Raw genomic sequence first — 23,236 nt, forward strand, 5'->3', positions numbered from 1 at the left:
CCAATGTTTTTGAGTGTTTCATCTTCGGACCGTTTCCACTATTGCCATTGCTAAGGAAACGCCAGATGTCGTCGATGGTTATTTCGTTTATGTCTAGGTAGTGAACAGAAACAAAACGTTCTGTCTTGTACTATCTGATCTCACCAAAAAAGCAGAAAATTATTCTCCCTGAATCATAGCGAATCGCGTACTGGTATGCATAAATGGTCGATCATGGGCAGATTTAGCATGCTCGACTGCGTTCACTTCAAAGGATTGTATTCGGACTTTTCCTAAACAATCTCGTCGTCCATTTGGGGCGGTTGATACCTTCAGCGTCCGACAGCCTCCCACTCAGTATGGCAGCAGTGTGACATGCAGTGCCTATGGTTCAAGTCAATGCGGTGCTGAAGAACCATGGACAACTGAAGTTTGTAAGTGGAGATGACTGTTGATAAAGAAATTATTGATAATAGGAATAAAACCATATACCGGAAGGCAAAATTGCTATCCCGCCCCGAGGTAATGTGACGGAGCACGAGCGAGCGTAATGATGTTTGGATTGGTATCCCACATTACATGTTATAGAGCATATTCCAGAAAATACACGTTAAATGACAAAACATCTATATTGTAAATAGGATTGGTCGATTCATTTCGGTTGGATAGAAAGGTCTCTTTTTTGCGTCCTTTAAAATTGACCAAAGTTAAGCTTAAGTTGCACCATTCAACATGCACCTTAATTAATCCGCATCTGCGAAGTAGGGGCATCCAAAGTCTAGGGGCATCACATTTCATCACACTGCATGGGGTGTTCTTTATTGTGCCGGGGACAGGACGGAGAAGCGATGCAGGAATCAAGAAGATATGTTTAGAAACAATTAAATTTATTCATTCAAATGACAGATTTTGTGCACGTTATCTACAAAGGTTAATAAAATAAGGCAGCAGCAATATATACAATTTATATCTCCAAATCAAAACATGAACTCGACACCGTTCAAAATGGCGATATATTTAAAACTATTCGAGATGCATGTACATTGAAAGTACACTGCACTCACATGGTTCATCATTTCTATAAAGTCAGTGGGATTAACAGCAAACTGCATAGAACACAAGTGGTGCAATGTGGCTAAAGGCTGCTGTTGCTTTAGGAGTATTACATGTAATCAAAAGCCCCTAAGAATCAACACAAATTCGAAACATGTTGGTTCACATTCGTATTTGAAATTTGAACCATCTGGCCATCAACAAGCAAAGAGCAATTGGACATGTCTGCCGTGACGAACAAATTTTTTGTAAGTGATCCATTTGGATTTAAAGGAAAACTATCGTACATAATAACTTAATTATGATAGATTGTTAAAGATTGCCGATTTCGTAATTCATAATTACACGTCTATTGTCTGTAAACAAAGCCCGCTTTCACCTAGGCCTAAATTTCTATTGTCCTGCTGTCAAAGGGTTTTCAGGGCAAATCTCTCCAACATCGAACCCCGCTAAAACAGCTTTCATGTTGTTCGATAAGCCTAATGCCGGCGAGATAAACGTAATGGACGATGTTACGGTTCGCGTGTTAAAACTTTTCACTTGTCACAAGTTGGAACAAAACTTCCAGATTTGTTTCCGGTCAATACTGAATGAGTACCTTTCCAGATTTTGGCACGCCAAAGCGTAACCGGCTTGATATAATGGCATAATATGAAATGAGGGTAAAAGGCGATGCGATCGTGAAGCTAATTGCAGACTCACTCATTGCGAATAACTCGGTCGTTATAAAGTTGACAACGTAAACCGGCGTTCCATGTGAATATAACCTAGCCTCCAATTCAAGCTGATATGCCATTTCAAGGATTATATAATACAGCCAGTTATCTTCTTTATCTATTTCTTCCTCGCACTTAAGCAGTACAAGATTACGTGTATGTGTATATCATACAAGTAAAGTAAAAATTATGCAGAACTCTCCAAAGATGCTACTTTATTATGCCTTACAATATTACGTGATTAGCCAGCGGCTATATTCCATGAGTGGTTTGGAAAAAACGAGGACATGAAAATGGAACGGCACCGTGCGTACTATTAAGTGTGATCTTCATTTTTGCATGAAGAAGCAAATGAAGTGATTATCAAGCAACTCTTCATCGCTCTTCTAAGGAAGGTGCAACAATTATCTCAGATTATCGAGGATAAAACTAGGCATACATAGTACAGATTTTTACCAAGTAGGTATAGATTAGCTCTTAATCATTACTTAATGTTATGTATGCAATATGAAAGTGCCACGCATTTTGATACCATTGTCAAAATTTCCAAACTCGAAATATCACCCCTCCCTCCTCATACTCATCTCGAATTCCCCAAAAACGTGATGACATCCAGGAAGCCAATCTTCGATGATCTGTACCCTCTCGGCGACGGACTTCATTACAATGTTATACAATACCATTTTATCGGCATGGAAGTGCCATACTCTATAATGGGCCATACTCTAGAATAGGGGACGTAAAAACACCGATAGATATATTGTTTCAATGCAACAACAATTAATTACATTATTGTAAACAGATGATATATCTCCAAGATATACTGTCTTTTTTTATTTACTCTAGGCAGTTTTCGTGGCTTTATGTCAGAAACGACACATAATTCAAACTTCCTTATGGTCTTTTTCGGACAAAAATACATGTATGTACAACTTATTGATATAAACATCTTGTGATGAACCAACACACAAATAAACACCTTGACTAGCATCATTTCTTTAAAGGGAGAATATAGACTTTGGAATGGCCTTGGAATCATCCCTGGCTTAGTGCGTTATGATTACTGTTCAGAATCAACTGTAACTCGCGAAATCTTCGCGGTGTTCTATTTTCGCGCTATTGCAAATATAAAATTTGCGAAAATAAAAATTGCGAAAGGTATTTTTTATCGGAAAAACTAAAAGAAATTTAGTAATCCGCGAAATGAAAGTTTTAATTAAAAAAATTTGCGCAAAGATTGTTGGCAGTTTACAGAAACAGACATCATGAGGCTCCAACAAAAGATAAAAGATAAAAATGACAGAGACGATCGAGGAAAAAAAGTCACAAATATGAAAACAGTATTGCTGAAAATGAATGCATTCTAATTACATGTATAAAGTCCCACATTTCCACGTTCAGATGACCGAGTAAAATACAATTCATCTGATGAAAACGCATTGTTTTGAACTCTTTTTATGATGTACATTTTCTCGAAAAGTAGGCCCTTCAATTATTCGGCCGAAGGTATATACCCGCTGTCTATATTCCCCCGAGAAAAAGTTTATAAGTACAACGATAGTCGAACTGCTGGCTCTTACCAGTATAGTATGTACAAGATCGAAGTAATGGAATGTACAAAGGCAAAACGATCCGATTCTGCGGTAAGAGCCAAGCAAAGGTTTCATTTACAAAATGGAAAACAATCAGCTGTGCACGGAGAAAAATGGAGGGAGAACTTATCGAGGTTGTCACTTTCATTTTTTCAGCGAAATTGAAATCATTAAGATCTTTGCTATCCAATGACTTTCAAAGTAATCGAACATCTGGGTTACCAAATCGGCACTGAAATTATGCACTCTCTGGTTTAATTACGGTGTCAATCCTTAGCTCTTTTTGAAGAACTTTATCTGTTTTTGAAAAAAAGCATAGTGCATTTTTGCAGTTTAGGTAAAAGTAAATACCGTAAACTTTCGATTGGCGGCACTTCCATTAGTTCGAGAGGGTCAGAGTTAGTGTTGATAAAACACTATGTAATTTTGCTCTGCTGTACTACATTACATGTACCTAACAAATCTATATAACTGATTGCTCATGATATATTACACGTTGCCTAAAAAAACACCTCTAACGTTAGCTATGATCCATTTTTCTCCATGAACATTTTCTTTGACATAGCACCATAGGGAACTAAACATAATGGTTCCTCCTCTACAAGAAGCACCTCAGCCATTGTACCAGGGCCCGGTCGTCCAAATGCACACCATTCACGTTATCCGTAACGGTTACCGTACATTAAGTATCCTCAAAAACGTTAATCCTATCTAAATCCTTCAGGTAAAAATTAAATCTATCGATTCCGTGAAGCTAAAACGTGGCATTGAACAACCCAGCCAAGGTGTATACCGAAAGTTGCTTAAATTGTTATTTTTTGCCAGCTATACTATTTACACCAAATATGTTAGTAATCATTTTAGTGTCACTCTGATTAATATCAGACGACAGTACTAGTTGATAAGGCATAAAATCGTTATGTGCTAATTAAAAGCACGGCTGGATATGTCATATGTTCCCATAGCAGGTCCTGGATCGTTTCTAAAATACACTCGGATAAAGATTTGATTGAATGTATTTGGAAAAAAGAGAAGAATGGGGTGACTTGATCTAAAAGATCCCAGACGGTGGTAATAGTGTATCCTTTCGTTGCCTCAAAAATCTCGGTAAAATTCCAAATAAAGATTGATTGATTGATTGATTCACTTGAGCATCCTTAATTAGGGGTCACAGAATACGCACCGAAATAGCACATTAGGCAACATTCAATATAGGCCCTGTACAGGGCCACAACCAAACAACAGAAAATAGCTCTGCTTACACCTAGGACCCCAGCAATTGATCATGATACGGTATAACACTTTTTATTGGGGACATTGTTTCAAGTGATGACGCATTTTAAGGAATACCCCCGTCCCTAGCAGAAAGGATCTAGGACACAAATTGTTCTATTGACCTGTCAAGGTGACCACTATCCGCTTTTAACTCAAGATACAACCGGACTGTAATTCCTGGGCCACTCGTCACCGATGTGAAATGTTCTTAAGCGATTCCGATTCTGTTTGTTCTCCTCGTTTATGCATGCTAGCAAGAGTACATGTATAATTTCCTATGTCCCCCGATCAAAAAGTGAAAGTCTCAAATATTGTGTGGAAAGACAGGGATATCGGTAACATTTTAAACGTTACACCGGATTTGAGAGCGAACCCTTTTAAAATCAGCACTCTGATCTGAATGCATTGCTGATGGAACAGGATTTTATATGAGGTGTAAGCGTAGCCCTGGTATTCTAGCTTGGTCTGGGTACAATCAGCAGTAGAATGGGGAGACACATGGTAACCACAGAAACGTGTAATCGTGAAGCAGCTTGGGTTCTGCCGGCTGTTTGTCTTCCGTCGGGATCACGGATGATGTTCACTTTTGTGTTGCAGTCACCTGGAATATACGGATTTGATACATGTAAAGAAAGGGGAGACTCACCGCGCCGGAATGCCAGCCAAAATCGCCATCCAGGAAAAGGGCTGCGCAACTGAAGAGGCGGCCGGTCAAGGAAGATCTGTATAGCCAAGAAGTTGACGAACTCTGAATGGTCTAACACTGCTATGTTCATTGGACATGATAATGGAGATATTGTTATATCAGGCACGTTTCGTAACCCTTACGAAGAGCTGCGAACGTCGAAGTACGTAGTACATGTATGTACATGTAAATATATTTCATCGACGACGGTTTTTCGAGTGTTGCCCGATTCTTCGTGCTACTAAGATTTTACGAGTGTCGCGCATAAGAATTGGTGGAGGACTTAAAGACACCACAGACCTTCGTACATCGTATTTCGTCGTCCGTAGGGGTTGGGAAACATGCATATTATTAGTTTGACGATGACGAAATGAAATGTCTGGCCAAGCTTCGTATCAAGATCTTTGTAATCATATACTTAGATGTGAACTATCAAATTTTGAAGGTTTTTTTTCGTGAATTTCGCAAATAACATCGATTAATGAAAATAGAAATCGCGAAAAAAAAATTTCACTTGGAAAAACAGTAGAAATTTCATAATCCGCTACTTAAATGAAAATCGGGAAATTTTCGCGAAACACAAAAATAAAACTGAGAGGTAGGCCTACATGTACGACAATTTGCCAATTTACAGTAGATGGTCGGCAATCTCAATTTTTTATTTACCTGGATCCTTCCTGAGAGTATAATGCACCTGCTGGTTCAGCAAAAGTGGTGCACCCATGTTACAATGAACGTCTAAGGAAAACTGGATCTTTTGATTCGCTAATCTTCTAAAGCTCTGAAAAGAAAATGGAAACAAAAGAATATTAGTGCCTTCTGTAACATTGGTAATTTTTTTCCCTGCATTGTTTGGGGCACTGAAGCGCAATATATAGGTCAGTTTTCTTTCAAATTAGTTTTTGTTGATCCTCTTTCGCGGCGATGATCAATAAGAAGAAACTTTTAAAAATTCAAATTAAAAAGGTGTTTTTCAGGATTTGTTTTGTTACGACCCTTGGTGTAGAAGTGTTTTATTCAGAACATACAACTCATAAGATTGATAGCTCTCCAATTTTGCTCTCAATTGGATTATTGTAGCAGTTGGATGAGTATAATTAACTGCATAAACGGTCAAAAGAGCCAAAATATCAAAATTCAAGAACTCTAAAAAAGAATATTTTTATTTTGTAATCATATTGTCACTATGAAGTCCGCAGGAGAAAGTTTCGTGTATGACAGATCGATGCTCCCTGAGAGGTCTTTTTCTCCATCGCCATCTTCCTACTGATTTAATTAGCCTGTTGCTGGTGATGCCTTTCAGTATAGATCCTTGTCTAATATGGTTATGTCAACCCTCGGGCAGTACCTGGCTTCATATCAGCTTTGCTCATGCTGCTTCATGCAACATGATAAAACACGTTCATATACTGTGGTCGTTTTCGAATGAAGAGGCACAAAGACACATTGCGTACTTAGCAATGTCTCTATATCTATAACTCCTTGAAAAACAGGATATGACTGTGCACTTATGGGGACTTTATCCGATGTTACAGCAGTGTGATCTAAAACCAATGTTGTTTTTTTGGAAAGGATTCTCTTAATCTTAAAGGCCATATATCAAGGTTTGAAAACATGCTTGATACTCATGAAATATGTTGAGGGTTAAAAAAACAAGATCCCAGACATTAAAAAAATTCTAATGATAAAGTCATTATTTAGTTATTTCAATTTTCAATTTTAAACTATTTGAATTTCCCACCACACACAACTTTAGATTAGTTCCACATGTGGCCGCTAGGGATTTTTTGATGACGTAGATCAGGTCAGTCAGAACAAAGCAAGATGGCTTCCGCATACAGTTCAGAGAGTGAGAGCAGTGAATTTGAGGATGTTTTGGTCGATACAGAAGGATATTTAAACGTTGAGCCGTACATGTTCGAGCCATTAATATCACTAGATCATAATGAGAGTGATCATTCGGACAAAAGTGATTAGAATTTGTGGTTAATCAATTTGCATGGCAGACCTGCCGATATAGCAAAGAAGACATTGATAGACGGTTGCAGATGCATAACATGTATGATTTTTGAACAGACTAATGTTGCACAATATTGTTTTGCCTCGTCAGTGTTGTATCGCCAGTTATGTCATGACGCTGAACTACTATTGAAAAGTGACGGTATTATGCACAATCATCTTGACGTGACGATATAATGCCGTGCAACGTTAGATAGGCCTAGATGTCAGATGACAATAATCTGTCATTGACAGTGGCTGTCACTGACACTGACCTGTGTCGCTGTCACCTTGCTATGGCTGGAACACAAGAAGACACTATGCGGTATCACAGGCCCCAATAGGGCCTACACATTATGTATAACAACCGACCTCAGCAGCCTCGGGCATTAAATGCAATTGACATGGTTGGAACAGCTGTTTTTAACAAGTGGCATTTAATATTCAGTTGGATGCAGATATCCGGCTTCATGTGATAATCCGTATCGATAAAGTGATCACTGCAAAGTTTGGCCGAAGGCCCAGGCTTCCAACACTCCAAACGTTTGCACTTCCGAATCCACAGCTTCCTCCTCTCTCGTTCAACTGGCTTTGGAAATTCATGAAAATGGGTCCCATCCGTCATTCGATCGTTCTTTGTGCTATCCTTGACACAATTCGGAGCCACACAATACACCATAGTGAATGAAACACATTACTTCCAGGTGTGCATAATTAATTAAGGCCCTCCTGCTTTTATGATTGCATGACATGTACAGATAACCTGATCTACATCACAACGTTTGCTGAACCCGCCGCCTGGCTCTAACAAGCCAGTTGCTAGCCTGATTAGGTAATCAAGTTGTCAAACACATAATTGACTATATCTTCAAAATGGATGGAGCTAATTGCATTTGGTTTTCTGTATTGTATAAAGTGTTAGGTACACTTTTGAAATCGTCTTACAGCAGAAAATGGCAAAAAACCTTGATATATGGCCTTTAAACCTACATAGCATGGTCTTTCTAACTGTAAATCATTGAGAAGTAAATTCTACAATTAAACGTATACATGTACTTATTAGGCAGAATTAATTCTCGGGGGGGGGGGGATAAATTTATTTCCACCGTAGCAGTGGATCGAAGCCACTCTTGAGCAGAAAATGATACTATAAAGTGTTCGCTGACTGATTTCAATTTAGGACCCAATTCAGATCGGCAAATTACAGTGTAAACTTGAAATTTCGGCGTAACTGGGCTTTTAATGGACTACGAGATGGTCATAATTATACCCCAGTGAAATCATAGAGTATTAAAACCAGATCGAAGGTATATTGGTGCTTTATCGCACGAGATGGAGGCCATCTTAAGTCACTTTCCCTGCAATTATATCGGGTGCAGTTCCGCAGGTATAGATATAATTATACGGCTTTAGCTGTAACACTTGCTATCGTGTTTGTTTCTGACTGCACGTTTTATAAAACATCATAATTTTCTTAAGAATGCTCTTAAACCTCTCGGAGCTTTGGTAGTTGATTGCTATTTTCTCCTCAGGCACCGACTGATGGCTTTTTCAACGCTTCTTCGAGTAGTTTTTCCGCACAGTTTCTAATGACGTTCCTGCGAGTAATTGTAATGGAAAAGCACTTTCAATCCGAATGGAAAGATCGGGTGTCGCAATCAAATCCTGGAACTTTCAAAAAGTGTCAAAAACTAAATGAAGGACTCAGTATGGGGGTTTCATATTCAATTACACGGTATCTTATTGCAAGATGCTTTTTGTTATTAATGAACCCGAAGACCATTACTAAAGACACATTAATTAAGTGTTGCTCGCAGCAATCATTGCAAAGTGTTATTGCCAGTGATTTTTTTTGTGGGCATCTAGTTGACATGAGGAAAGGCAATGCCCACTATTTGTGGCTGGAAAGTCAGACATAAGATGACACTTGAGCCTTTATTAGCAAATCGTATAAAAATCTAATTTCGCCGCCCTTTTTTTACAGTAACCTGGGATTATACTTCCAACATCAATGAACAGACGAGGGACGAACAGTAGCAAACCTGAACTTGTGCGCATTGATTTTAAAGGTTGTTATACTTGATAAGGAATACCATTGCAAGAAAAGTTTTTCGAACTTTAAAAAAAAACTTTTAGGGTTTCTCAGCTATTGACGCAATATGCACCAGAGAAATATTTAAGACACCAGATTGAAAAAAACTCACTGTAGGTTTTTGAGCATGTGAACAGCCTCAAAGAGTTTCTCATTGCCCTGACATTCCTCTAGGGGTGCTCTTTTGAGTTGGCTGATATCCCTATAAGGTTGAAAAATATATTCTAGATATAAGACCCCTCGACGCAACAGGTAACTGATCCTTATGAAGAAACTCGAGTCAGTCCATTTGCCAAAGCAATTACATGCACAGATGACACCTTAATCTCCCTCTATTCAGAAGATCCTGACACCATGACCGGTGTGTAATTGGACTCCGACCACAGCGCCCTTCATTATGTGACGACATCGCGATCGTAATTACTCGACATCCTTCCTCGGTATGGACAGAGGCACAGGAGGCCGCCATTAGGGACACGCAGACTCCCACTTCCTGCCTGGCGGGAAGCAAGCCAATCCCATCAACACCAATTATTTCTATCGTCTGTCAAAGATGCGCCGTGTTCGGTCTTAGATATCACAATACCCATCAGAAGGAAGACTGGTGTCGACTGTTCTCCATTTTCTTGATATGACAGTGGTGAATTTTTTTACGATTATCGAGTAATTCTGCACCTAAACGGATCATATAGTCGTATGTCAAAATCACACCACGCATGTAATTCAAAATTATAGGCCAAAGCCATTTGCCTTCGAATGGTCATATCAAATCCTTCGTGGCTCAAATGGCTGATGTGCAGACAAATCAAGTACTGTGGACGCACAAAACTTCTCGTGGTATTTGAACCAGCAAAATGCTAAAGTTACTGACATTTTTGTTGGCCCAGAGACATAAAACGCTTGCTTTTACAATGTAGGTATAAGCTATGCCTCGGAGCCATATTATCTAATCAAATAAGATACCGTATGAAATAGGCCCTACGGTCTAGCACATTGAGTTGTTTGTTAAAAGGAGATGAACGAAACTGTTTTTCAGAAAGAATGGTATACTTAATTTAGCACAGTAACAACTGACGGTCGTAAAACTGGCCGTACAAGTTAGCCATTAGCGAGACTGCTGTCCATTCGGTTTCTTTAGTAGTGTTCCATTAGCTAACAGGTTATACCTATTGTAATTTCAAACCACGATGGCCGAAGGGTTGCGAAATTTCCTTTAGTGATATTCGTTCGAAGGGTGGTTCAACGACAGTGTAGCTTGAAGTTTAGCTTACAGGGTTGCTTGTGGCTACTTTTAAGGTATCTAAAAAGTCACTTTTTTCATCACGAGGCAAAGCCCTTTATAACAAGATGACTTAGGTTCCATTTCACTGTCAACGCATGGAAACCTTGAAGGGACAACTCGGACGTGATATACTGATGCCCATGATGCGCCGCAACATGTAGCATGTGATCACAATAAAGCTGAATAAATGATTTTCACTAGTGTTGCGCGGTGCGTGTCTGCCATACCTTGCGACTTCCTGGTAAGCCTACGGTTATTGTCCATTCTAGTGTAGCACTGTTTATTGCAGTTTAGTAATTTGTCAATGTTTGGAGAAGTCAGAGTCCAGCTTGAAGCCATTTTTGAATGATAGTTGTCCCTTTAAGAGAATTCGTGACGCCGGAGTTCCGTGCAAAGAACAGAAAATGGCGTCATTTAGCTTGAAACCAGTTGGCGGAGCTACCTTGATTAACCGTAAGTAACTATGACTGTAGGAGCTTCTGCAAGGGATTGTAACTTACTGCAGGCAGCCTTTTATCTGTATGTGAATTAGAATGGTAAAAAGCTAATGACAACATTCTCGCGTATTCTGCGCTTGTTCTGATCTTACGCCATCAACCGAAACCTAATCCGCCTACTGATACAAATGCATATTATGGTTTTGTCAGAAAAAAATGTACATCATGCTTCCATCGCCTGAAGTTATCCATGACCCAAACATGAAATTTCCATCACAAAAAAAGGTTAACTGATTGTCTTCGCTAAACAAAATTGTAATGACAAATCTGTATCATCTTTTGCCTGGAAAAACGTGGAAAGCAGTTTTTGCGCTTTTTCAGGCTGCCATGACGCCTGAAAGCACCGTGGGGGTAATTGTCAAGTAATTTGCCCACATGCTATCATGTTGAGAGACATGGGCGAATTGCTCCATCATCTATTTTCTCTAATTAAGGAACATGATGGTTCGTTGGTGGTGTTTGTTATCACGACATGTTGCTTCTTGGCTAATTTGTAGCAAGATAGCACAAGGTGGCTAAAGGCAACATAGCGCTAATGCTCATGGCAGGAAGTCCAACTGAACAAAATGACGAATGATTGGAGGGGACGAAATCTCACAGCGGCAAGGCCGAGTTGGCAGCTAATGGTTGTTGGGAGCTGCGATGATGAAAAGGAAAGAAGTAGATAAAGCCTCCTGACATTGTCACAATTTTGGAAGATTAATGACTGGTTACAGCGTTGGGTGATTGGTAAGAGATGTCATACCGAAGAATAAAAAAGAGCCAAAAAAGCACAATTTCTGAAGCGGGAAAATTTCGACAAGGGAATACGATTTTTTTACTCTTGGACTGAAAATGCTCCCAGACTGTGAAAACTAGCGCAGATAGTTGCAATATACAATGGCTTCAAAGTATGAGATTTTGTGTAAGGAACATGTATAGAGTACGCGATGTACTTACAAAGCAGTTAGCAAGTCTACTTCCTCCGGCCTGTCTAGCTATCATATAGGTTGTAGTATTCTGAGACCACTTACTCAGACACACTAAATTGGCAGCTAAAAGAAGAAAAAAAGGAAATTGGCATCAGAAGGGCATCATTTGTTTGTATACGTTCAATTCTCAGTTATAAAGACAATTTTAAAAACATTGTTAGGTAGATCGAGTCTGAAATAAAAATTACACCATAGCATGAAATGGCATTTTAAAATAATTACTATAACCTTAAACATAGTGATTATCAGCCAATGATAATTGAATGATGGAAAATCATATGTCCATATAACTGATATTTGCACAGCCCATCTAACCAAATTTTGCATCCATCATCCAATCATGGCTGCCATCTTGTTCCGGATGTAACGTCATCAATCAAGAACCAATCAGTAAACAATCGCTGATATATCTGTCTGACTCATGCACCCTGGGCTATTTACTAAGCGATTCCATTGTGATTTCGGTTGATCTGTTGAAGGTCGTAAACTCCTCGTTAACCTATGTCTACGAAAGGCATCATTACAATATATCGTTCCAATCAAAGTGAGATTTTGCAAACACCCGGTTTGGTTAACGACAACGTCAAGCGAGGAGTGGCTGGCCTAACTTTCAACCTCACCGCAATATAGCTGTTGAAGCATACACGAATTCTTAGCATTCTTTTTTATTGTCATACAGTTATCATTGACAAAATTATAAAACGTAGAGGTTTAACATTGTTCATGTAAGCCTATGTTCCGAAATCACTTCTTCTCTCGTGCCAAAAATATGGTAAGTATGCAGCCGTCATCCTTTCGTTTGATAAGTTTTTCTGCCTTTAAATGATCCTCTGGTCGTGATAGGAATTATCTCAATGAACGAGTATGTTAGGCAAAGAATCAGAACCGGATGTGGCTTAGAAGACAATAGCAATATCTTCTTTGATGGGCAAACTATTACGCAATTTAACTCAATCATGCACAAAAAACCCAGTCAAATTACAAAAGTTTGAAACCGCATCATGCCCTCCTATAATCAAATGAAGAGGAAGTTCGTCCATGTGACTAAATGGCTGGTTAACACAATTAGCGAAGCCATCTACTCTGATCGAACTTGGTAACCTGGATGTATGAAAGTTTATGATAGCCTGGGGTCCTGACAACGAGAACAGCAACAAGTTAATTCTTGTTAATTGACAATGTTGGTACAATATAACCTTGCCCGCATCAAGGAGCAAGATTGAAACGCAATTTGGAAAGGAAGTTCCACAATTAGAAGATGTCATTCGTCATAGCCAATAGCTGGGAGGTGCCACACGATTGAGCTTCAAACCTAAGGCCAAGTCGAAATTATGATTCTATGCTTTTGCTTTGCGGAAAACCATTAGTTTGTATACATTCGGATCAGAACAAGTAACTTCTTTGTCATGTTGCGTGTCGTCCCTGTGTAACAGTTTTAAAGGTCCCTCTTGAAAAGTGTCACGTCCTGCCATTTTGCATACTTATGTAGAAGCCCGTAAATTTCAATTGCTCACAGATAAAAAAGTATTTCCAATGACTAAAGCAATGACTTCAGACTCAAAACTCCATCATTTACAGAATCTGATTCCCACCTCATCATAATTACTTTAAGCAATTACTAATTATCACTTTCAATTTAACTTAATTTTCATCATAATTAAGCTTGTGCGATTAGCTAACCTAATAGAACCAGAGCTGGTACTGATTGCATTACGCACTTCACACGAATAATGAATGGATGGACCTAATCGATTTAAAAACAAACTCATTTGGCGAATAATTTTGATTGCGATGTACAGTACCATACAATGTAGTACAACCCGTACCACACACGTGGGCTTTAGTTTTAACGCCACTTGCCCAGGGACAACGTCCCAGCGTGCAGTATCAAGTTCAAAGAAACGGTTTGCGATAGGAATCAATAACACAAAAACAAACACCCCGACATTATTCAAGGTAGCAGTCTCGCAAACATGATTTCAAGTTATAACTTAATGAACATGATGAAGACATCAACTTTGGCTCACACATTGAATCACATATAATGCCTCAAAACGTTCGCCTATTCGATTGTATCGGCCGAGAACATTAGGGGGTATTCGCAACCCCCTCGAAACGCCAACGCGAACGCCTATCCCATTACATTGTAGCTTCAGAGCACAAAGTCGAACAATGGGATAGGCGATTGCGTTGGAGTTTCCGGGGATTTGCACCCCGAAGAGTAGACGGGCATAGCTTGTTATGTATACAATTTTGCGCCTTCATCTTTTACCTAAACATTCTGAATAGTTTCGGCATAGTGTTCTTAAAATGTTAGAGCACGAAAAACACAGAGCAAAGCATGAACAAATCTTAAAGGGAGACCATAGTCACAAGTCAGGTAAACAGGCGAAGGGTCTCTCCCACCTGACTGCACAACAACACTATTCACGCTTGTACATGTAAATGTTTATTCAAACATTACGTTTCTTTGCCCTTGCCTGTTTAGGATTATCAACCCCATATAAGTTGTTTCGTGGGGTCGACTCTATCGAGATTTGCACTGATAAGCCTTGGAGAATACAGCAGAACAATGGGAATTTTGACCTCGGTGCGAGCGGGCTTTGTTTAAAGATAATAGACCGTGTACTTGACTAGGCCTAAATTCTCTTAACAGCTTGGTACAATGTAAGGGGCCAAGAAACGTAATGTATTCCCTTTCTATACCTACCACCTGAAGATGACCAATTTTACACCCATAGCTCCTGCCCACCGGCCTTATAAGAAACAAACACAATATCAACCCCGTGCCAGATTTCCCCTATAGAAATGTTTACCCCATCCATCATGACTGTCTTGTCACGGTTTCATAACTCTGCCATTGCACGGAGGAATGACATTTTTTTCTCAACCAACTCGGCAAACAACCATGTAGCAGGTTCTGTACAGCTAAACATAGCAAAACAATTATTTGACTGGGTACTTCATCATATTGCCTGCAAGCACTCCTTCGCGGAGCGGATTGCCACTTGTTGCCTTAATGAGACCACTTGATATGAAATATTGTTGTGGAGAGTTGATGCATTTGTTAAACAAAGTGCAGTATTAATTACAGGCTATACTTATGTATAGAGACACTGTATTGTTTTAACTGACATTAACTAGATTGACTACATGTAATTTAAATTATACATGTAGTTGCCATTAAAATAGACTGTTTCAAATTATAATTACCATTAAAATAAACTTTTTGAAGTTATAACGGACATTAAAATAGACTGTTTTAATGCATTTAACATTCGTCGTCAGAAAATGCCACCTCGTTCTCGGATCAACTTCTGAACCTCTCAATTGTATCGTTTGGAAAGGCGAGTCTTTTTGTCAGAGCTGGAGCCAGAGATACACGACATACACAAATTCTAAATGAGTGCAGCATCCATACGTACATCCTTGGCCACAAAAAGTTTATCCTCTAGGACCAACTTTCCTGAGCGCGGATTACTCGTAATGGTATTGCTCTGTCATCAAGGTCTTCTTGATCATTTAACCTATATCAGAATCTCGGGCACCGCCAAACATCAAAGGATACCACCAACCGTTTTTAATCAGACAAAAAATATATCTCACCGAGAACAACAGCAGGATTGAATACACACTCTACATGTATGTTGCCTATTTTATCATGATTATAGGTTAAAGCAATATGTTGCCGCTGTTACTTTTGAATGTTATCAAAGAGCCGGCGTGGGCATCGCGCGGTGGCAAATGAAAGAGGCTCCGACTTGTGATCGGAAGGTCGTGTCTTCGAAAACCAGTCACTGCACTCTGTATACTCTCGACGGGACTGCAATTGCCATGTGTAGAACAGTTTGTTTCCACAGAAAGGGTCTTGCATTTGGCTTGGAAATGAATTCAAAACTCGTTTCTAATATACGCATAGTGTATTATAAAGTGCCAATAGTACATATAAAGAAATAAAATTTCTTAGTTTCTTTTTATCTATTAAACCAGATGCGATTAATTGTCTGTGCATGGCCTTATTTCATTTTCCTGGTATAAACTATCCACACTTTGAAAAAATATTTTTTTTATAGATAGCACCGCAATCTCTTTTCTGAATAAACATATTTTACAGGCATCATGATAATAAAAAAGGATTCCATAGAACCATTTTTTCAGAAATAGAGATCGGTCACTTTCTTCAAAACCGCTAGCCCGTGGCATGTTATGGAGAAATCTCTAAGATATTTTTTTTCCAGGATCGGACATGCATGCACCCTAGTGTGATTGTGGGTGACTCATCTTGGCTCTCCAAGGAAGATAACCAAGGGATTACAGAATGTAGCATAAGGGATTTCCAAGCTGATTCATCAAACGATATGTGGCTAAAGGAATGTAGAAAATGACAAAACCATCTGTTTGAGTACCAATTGTTGAATGGTTGCATTACGAGATTATTGGGAAATCTGTTTGCAAGAGAGTGCAAAGCGGTTGGATGTTATGCGCATCACGTACGCAAATGCGTATTGGCATGTGAGTGACTGTGTGGTTTCGAAATACATTTTGCCGCAATTTGTCTGTTTTCTGATAAGCGCCCCCTAGAGGTTGAGCTCTGTTATAGTGAAATGAAATTGCCAACTGACGAGGTCAGCAATTTCTTATGATTTTTTGTTTGAAGTCAGATTACGAATACGCGCAACTGATTTCGAAATAGGCGACCTCAATATGAAAGGAAAGCTACGTTAACACTTTTCTCCACCTCTCAATCGGATTCCGCAGCAAAACCAAAGCACAGTGGCACCTTGCCATGAACATGAACTTTTCCACGGCAGCACTACATAACACTGTTTCAGTCCAAGCACATCAGTCAGACTCGCTGTAGCAACATTTCATGATAATGCCGTACAAGAATCAATGCTGCCGCCGAAGTAATATTTCCTCTCCTTGAGAATGTTATAAGTCCAGAATTATTAGTTCTTGACATTGATGTTTGCTCAAGAGTCTCATAGCATCAACAAGTACCAATATAACATCTCGTGGCTCCTGCAAAAGTTATTCAATCTTTTATAAGTTTTTTTTTCGGTGCATATTGAAATTAATTAGGGAAGCGAATATTTCAGGCAAATATGTCTGATGTTTAGATAAAGCAGCTGTATGACTTCAGTTGGCCATCGGACGCAAAACAACGCATAATGATCAAAATAACCAGAACAACGACAGGTGAAGGTCAAAATAATTCCCCCGCCCTTACCGACTATTTTGCCCAATGGTCCCCACAACCCAAACCAAAGGAATCAAGCTCCGCACTTCACCTAGCTATGCGCTTTCTAATGATCAACAGCGGCGGTTTATAATCAGTTGTAGTGTCGACAGCAACAATGCATAACTCTATTCTGCACTGGAGGATCAGCACAAATACAGTGTGCTACAACCCGTTCAGGTGCAGGTCTACCCAAGAGCAATCTCATCATGAATTGGGAACATGCCGCATCTTAGAAGGCTGTGAAGATTACGCTAATAAGCTTAGCATTAAATTTTCTAAAAAAACAGCCATCTCCATAATTCTTACAAGCCCAGCATTAATTTCATAATGAAGGTTATAAAGTCACACCTCATCGTACCACGCTCGCTAACATCAATAGTTCTATTGGTGGTACAATGTAGATGTTGAAGAGAGAGAACCGTAAAGTTGAAAGATTATTGTATTATTTTTTTGGCAGTGAATGTTCATTCATAACCTGAACCAAAGAGAAGAGATGGCCTGCTGAATATGTTGCTAAATGCCGCTTGCACAGGGCCTGTTTAACGGAGATCGAGGGTCAACTCGCACTTTCCTGTCATCGAAATACGCGGTTTTCATTCAAACTTTGGACTACAAAATATCAGAAGTGGTGTTTCTCCCCGCGTTAGCCAACTGTCCATCCCCATCCGCCAATCACCCATGATAAAAATATATAATTAGCAACAGAATCGGACACAAAGAAAAATCGTTCTACTTCAAAAGTATATTCGATGAGAAGCTGTTGTTTTTCCTTGGAGAACCTTGCAGAAGTTTTTTCTCTCATTGTCGATCAACGTGTCATCTCCTATTACAAAAATATCAATAATTGCTGCACCTGCCCCACTCTGAGTCTTTATCAATAATGTAGAAACTAAGGATGACAACTCAACCCGCACAGCAAATCCCTATTTTCCTATGGGAACTCCTGGTATTAAAGTAAAACTCTACATCAACAAACTACTTCGCACAAAAAACTGACATCCGTTTAGGAAACATATCAACAATTCATAAACTCTCTGAAAATGAAAGTTTCGTGAAAAAAAACGGTGCAAAGTTTTCCTACATCCGAAACGAGGATGGATGCAAACTTTTCACTTAAACTGTTGTTCTTGTTACCGTGTTTAGTGAGTGAGTTAATAATAGCTGATGGTATGGTCATATTAGATTACAGCATAACGTTAAACGCAGTGGTTACTATCCGAGTTCACGCTTTAACCCAGGTTAAAAGTTAGATGTTAAAGTTTTGGTCTAACGGTCTGATTTCTGATGCTTTCATGGCGAAATCCGGTTGAAACTTCAGCACGCCGAAAAAGTAAAGATGCCTAACGCAAAGCAGATAATTACCACAATGTTGAGCTTTTCTCGCTGATCTTTCATAAGTCATAAAAGTGCCAATCACTTTGAGGAATCAAAATTTGATTTGATGTAATCCAAAATCGCTGAGACAGGTAAGCGTAGGTAATGGCACTGAAAGTAAAGCTCAGTACATTTACACAGGAAGGTAATCGCATAATTCCTGCAGGGTACACTTCAAATTAATTCCGTAATTCCACAAGTATCTTTCTGATTTCAAACCTCGCAAACGTAACTTGCGGCGAAATTGCCACAAAGTCTCGGTTTTTCATTTCTCTCAAGTTTAATTAATAACAGCTGCATTTGAAGTCACACTAAACCCTCTGAGGGATTTTGTATAGTGAACCGCGCTGAAAGCCTCTAATGACGAAAAATGCTCCTTGTCTCTTTTAAACACCAAGAGTTATTTATGAATTAATAATTCATTTAACTTGTTGAGTTGGCGCTCCTTTGAGGACGAGACTATCGACCACAGTAAGTGCTCTACTGCATGATTTAATATGAATAACTCAAAGGAAAGTGGCTTCATCGTCCGCTCCGAGATGCATCTGGGACTTGATTGCCATCATTCTAATAATGAAGCTAGTTTTGACTTTGGCGACACTGAATGAAATTCGCAGCATGCAAACTTTATGCACGATATAGCAGCTGTGTGTACTCTGATAACTTATAACTATTGCATGTTTCATGTCTTGGCAAGTTATGTAAAGTTATGTATCAATATCATTTTGAGTGTTTTTGTTTTTCACTACTTCCCGTCACTGTTGAGGAAACACTAGACAACAAGCACGAACGAATATATATCACGCCAAACGCATGACCATTTTTTTTTTGTTCTTTAGACTTAAAACCAAATACATGTAGTAACAAAACCGACAATTTAATTCCATTCATAAGAACTTCTGTTCATTTCTCTTCAACTGGGGACTGGGCTCCCGAGTGAACCTTTCCCTCGTGATTTTTTCCTACTTTTTGAACGTCCATCTCAGCCTAAATCAACAACGAGCGACTGACGACCTCTATGACGGAGATTACTCAAGAGTGCAAGTAGAATGGAGGAGTTCTTCTTTCTGTGACCCCTCAACCGTGATTATACCCAAGGAAGAACGTAGTCATTGCAATGATCAAAGCAACACAAAATGTAGCAATCATGTGGGAAAAAATATTTCAACCGAAGGCGTATGTTTGGTTGTTTTAGAAATTGCCTTGTAATCATGGTATTACCGTATAGTGCTGTTTTAATCCTAATTACTCCCCCAGGGATCGCAAGTTTTGAGAGATTTCTTGTAAAATTTAAAAATCAATGATTTTGTAATCGGATGCAAATTGTTGCGTTGGAAGAAAACAAGACTGCGATGAAACCAATACCAAAACAGGCAGTCGTGTGATCTCCGTTTCTTGTGAAGCGTATTTAAGTTGTTTCAACATTGTGTAGTAAAAATAATGGAACAAGGTTCGGGTTGAAGCCATCCGCATTAGTCAAGCAATATCCGATCAAGTGCAGGAGGTCTAAATTCTTAGTTAAAATCTTGACTCGTAATCTTACAAGAATCTTGTCAAAAGATACGTATGGATATAATGATACTCCGTGCGCATTATCTGGCATAGGACAAAAGATTTAGAGGTGATATCTGAAATACAAAAATGTAAAATGCTCGTCGTCAAAAGTACTTCGCCGTCATCAGAACACGCCATAGCATACTTTGGTATGCTAATAACAATGCGTTCGTCATGTCGAAGTCTCCGTTACAGTATGTTAATGGCACTGAAGCCGCCTTTAACACTTTTAATGAATTCTAGCCTGGTTCTATGGGTCAGCGTAATCTATGGCAATGGCGAGCATCCCTGCATTTTATGTCTTCTCACAACCCAGTTCGTGTTCTAGAATGTCTAGGGCGTCAACATTTATCCTTTTCATTATAGGTTGTACTGACAGTCTCGGTAAAATATGTTCCTAAAGTGGTGTTCGACAGAGAAAATAAATGATGACGACTCGGTTAAGTAGTATGTAAACACGGGACATGATAGATATTCATTCCGTGATCTCAATACCCGATCATAGGAGCAAGTCCAACTTTCTCTCAAGGCAGAAAGCGCACTTTTTAAATCAAGACAAGTAATCTGATGTTCATCTCACTTATAACACATCAATAAATCTCGCATGAACACCGTAGAAATATGCTTTAAATGAATGCAATTGAAACGGAAAGTTTGTTCTGGATGTACGGACAGGATATTTACTTTAACATCTAATATTTTAACAAGATATCAAGCAGCTTTCAAATGACTCAACCAGAAAGAAGTCCGACCATGTAAATCGTCAGCGAGGTTATTCTCATTTGACAAGTTTGAAGCCGTGAGTAATTTAAGCCTCTTAGAGTGAAGGAGATTTTAAATTTGATAATAATGAGACTTTGATAGTGGGGAAAAGCACCCCATATCATCCCCGCCAAGCCGCATCGGAAATTAATAGATCGGGTTTCAAGCTTTATAGATTTGATGATAGTAATGAGAAAAAACACGAAGTGATGTTTTGGGACCACTATACTTTTCAAAGCGGGAAGAAAGTGACCACAAAAAAGTGGTAGGACAACGATAAGTAGAGCCATATTTCAATTACATGTAGAAAAGGACGTGGGCCATGATGTCAAGAGCTGGCTGTCGGACATTAGCATATGACATGTATGTGGGTCGAGGACCTGTGTGGGTGAACCAGCTACTACTCTTTTGATCTGATGATAACATAGAATCATGAGAAAAAGGGTTACTTTTATTGAAAAGTGGGTCATGGAATTGTTTGAGAAAAAAAGGCAAGTCTTTGCCAATGCTGTCGTTTAGCAGATGATGTCGGTTAAGTGTACACATATATCAAAAAGTACCTCCAGAATGTTAACATAGGCGTGACATTGAACTCATACGAAATTGGTCTTGACCTTGACCCTCTGTGTTCGACTCGTGATTTGATGTGTTTATTCTGAGGATTTTACAGCCTTTTCCGCAACGATACTTAGATACGGAATGTATGATAACATAAATGTTGCATGTAGTTTGACAGGACAAAACTATTAATGAAAACGCAGCATAAAGCAAGTATAAAAACAGATTTGGATTCTAAGTTTCATTAGATTTTATGCCATAGGTCATTTCAATACGTTGTGCCTAGTAAATCTCTTTGAGCGGGTCAAGGTTGCATTTGTAAAACACTAGATCCTTGTTGACTGCTGGCTTTATTGGTCATACCAACCTTTGCTGTATTAAATGCATTAAGCACCTGATCACATTCGTGCATTAGCAGTTTCGACATGAGGAATACTCCAACAGTGATGGTCCCTTTAAACAAGGGCTCGGTTGTTCAAAACGCGTTTTGTCACTCAGCGCTGGCGTTAACTTAACTTGGTTGGCGTAAGGTCCAAGGGCTGAACAGAAGAAGATACCGCCAGCATTATCGACAATTGTTTTGAACAACCAGGCACATGTACCAAATTAGAGAAATTATATAAATATTGCCTACCTGAGATTGACGGGCAAGTTATCTCAACTCGCAGTTGCTGTGATTTGTCACATCCACTGGTGAACGTACTTTTACTTGTACAGGTTGGGCTACCCTTATCAATGTCTATGCTATAACGTCCGTCGTAAGGACATTTGGATCCTCGAATTTTGGATGCTGGAAGATGAAAATAACGGTCAGTTTTGATTATCAAAAGGTAAGTAGGATCTGTGGTTGCCTGTTTACATCAAGATTTATTCGCATAATACAATGCACTATTGATAGTAACCTAAGTGTTGGTCCCACGTGTTGTCAGTCTCTCTGGCACCTGTCAGTTAGTTTATTTAAAATTTTGTGAGACCGCCTGGCTCCGGCAGGTAGCATTCGTTCAACTTTTAAGCCAAAACAAATCCAATATGAACAACAACATCATTACTTTTCATCGAACGAAAGGATTATATACCAAGCCAATTACATTCTACAAGCTTGCAAGAGACTTTGGTTGGAAAAAGTACCAAACACACACAAGCAAGTATGTCTTTCCAACCGCTAATTTATGCTATATCTTTTATGGCAGTGAAGTGGTGCACAATGTCATTGAGAAAGGCAACAACAATGGGAACTGTCAGGCGAGCAGTGATTGAGATGATGGAGAAGAATGGTTTCAATGACGTTTGGCCATTCTTCTGATGTTGATGAGGATAGAGTTCCAATGACAGAACCATGTAGAATGATATACAACTCGCTGAGTGGGTTCTTAATTCTTGCATTTGGTCGTATGTAACCACAGATTGTAATGATCTCGGAGTGACCAAACCTTCCTTTACAAGTGCCAATGACTAATTGAATTGTTTGCTTTGGAGCAATTAGGAGTACTTTGTACATCATACTTTATAGAATGAAGGGTTTTCTCGTGGTCAAGAGAGGGGCATAGCCGCTCAGTCCGCACCTCTGAGACCATGATGGTGACTGAAGACCATTACCAGTGCGCGC

General features: G+C 39.2%; 1 protein-coding gene across 1 annotated transcript in view; it reads right to left on the reverse strand.

Annotated features, from left to right (window-relative positions):
* Positions 1-881: 881 nt before the first annotated feature.
* LOC135486695 (uncharacterized) overlaps positions 882-23,236 on the reverse strand; it is a 99,885-nt gene continuing 77,530 nt past the window's right edge. The window contains exons 12-15 of the mRNA XM_064769737.1: positions 22,265-22,420; positions 12,109-12,203; positions 5,967-6,081; positions 882-5,216 (exon numbers count right to left, since the gene is read on the reverse strand). Of these exons, the coding sequence (XP_064625807.1) occupies positions 5,071-5,216; positions 5,967-6,081; positions 12,109-12,203; positions 22,265-22,420 (512 nt within the window). The 3' untranslated portion in view covers positions 882-5,070. The remainder of the gene's footprint in view (positions 5,217-5,966; positions 6,082-12,108; positions 12,204-22,264; positions 22,421-23,236) is intronic.

The sequence above is a fragment of the Lineus longissimus genome, chromosome 4 (genome assembly GCF_910592395.1).
Source record: "Lineus longissimus chromosome 4, tnLinLong1.2, whole genome shotgun sequence".
Classification (NCBI taxonomy): domain Eukaryota; kingdom Metazoa; phylum Nemertea; class Pilidiophora; order Heteronemertea; family Lineidae; genus Lineus; species Lineus longissimus.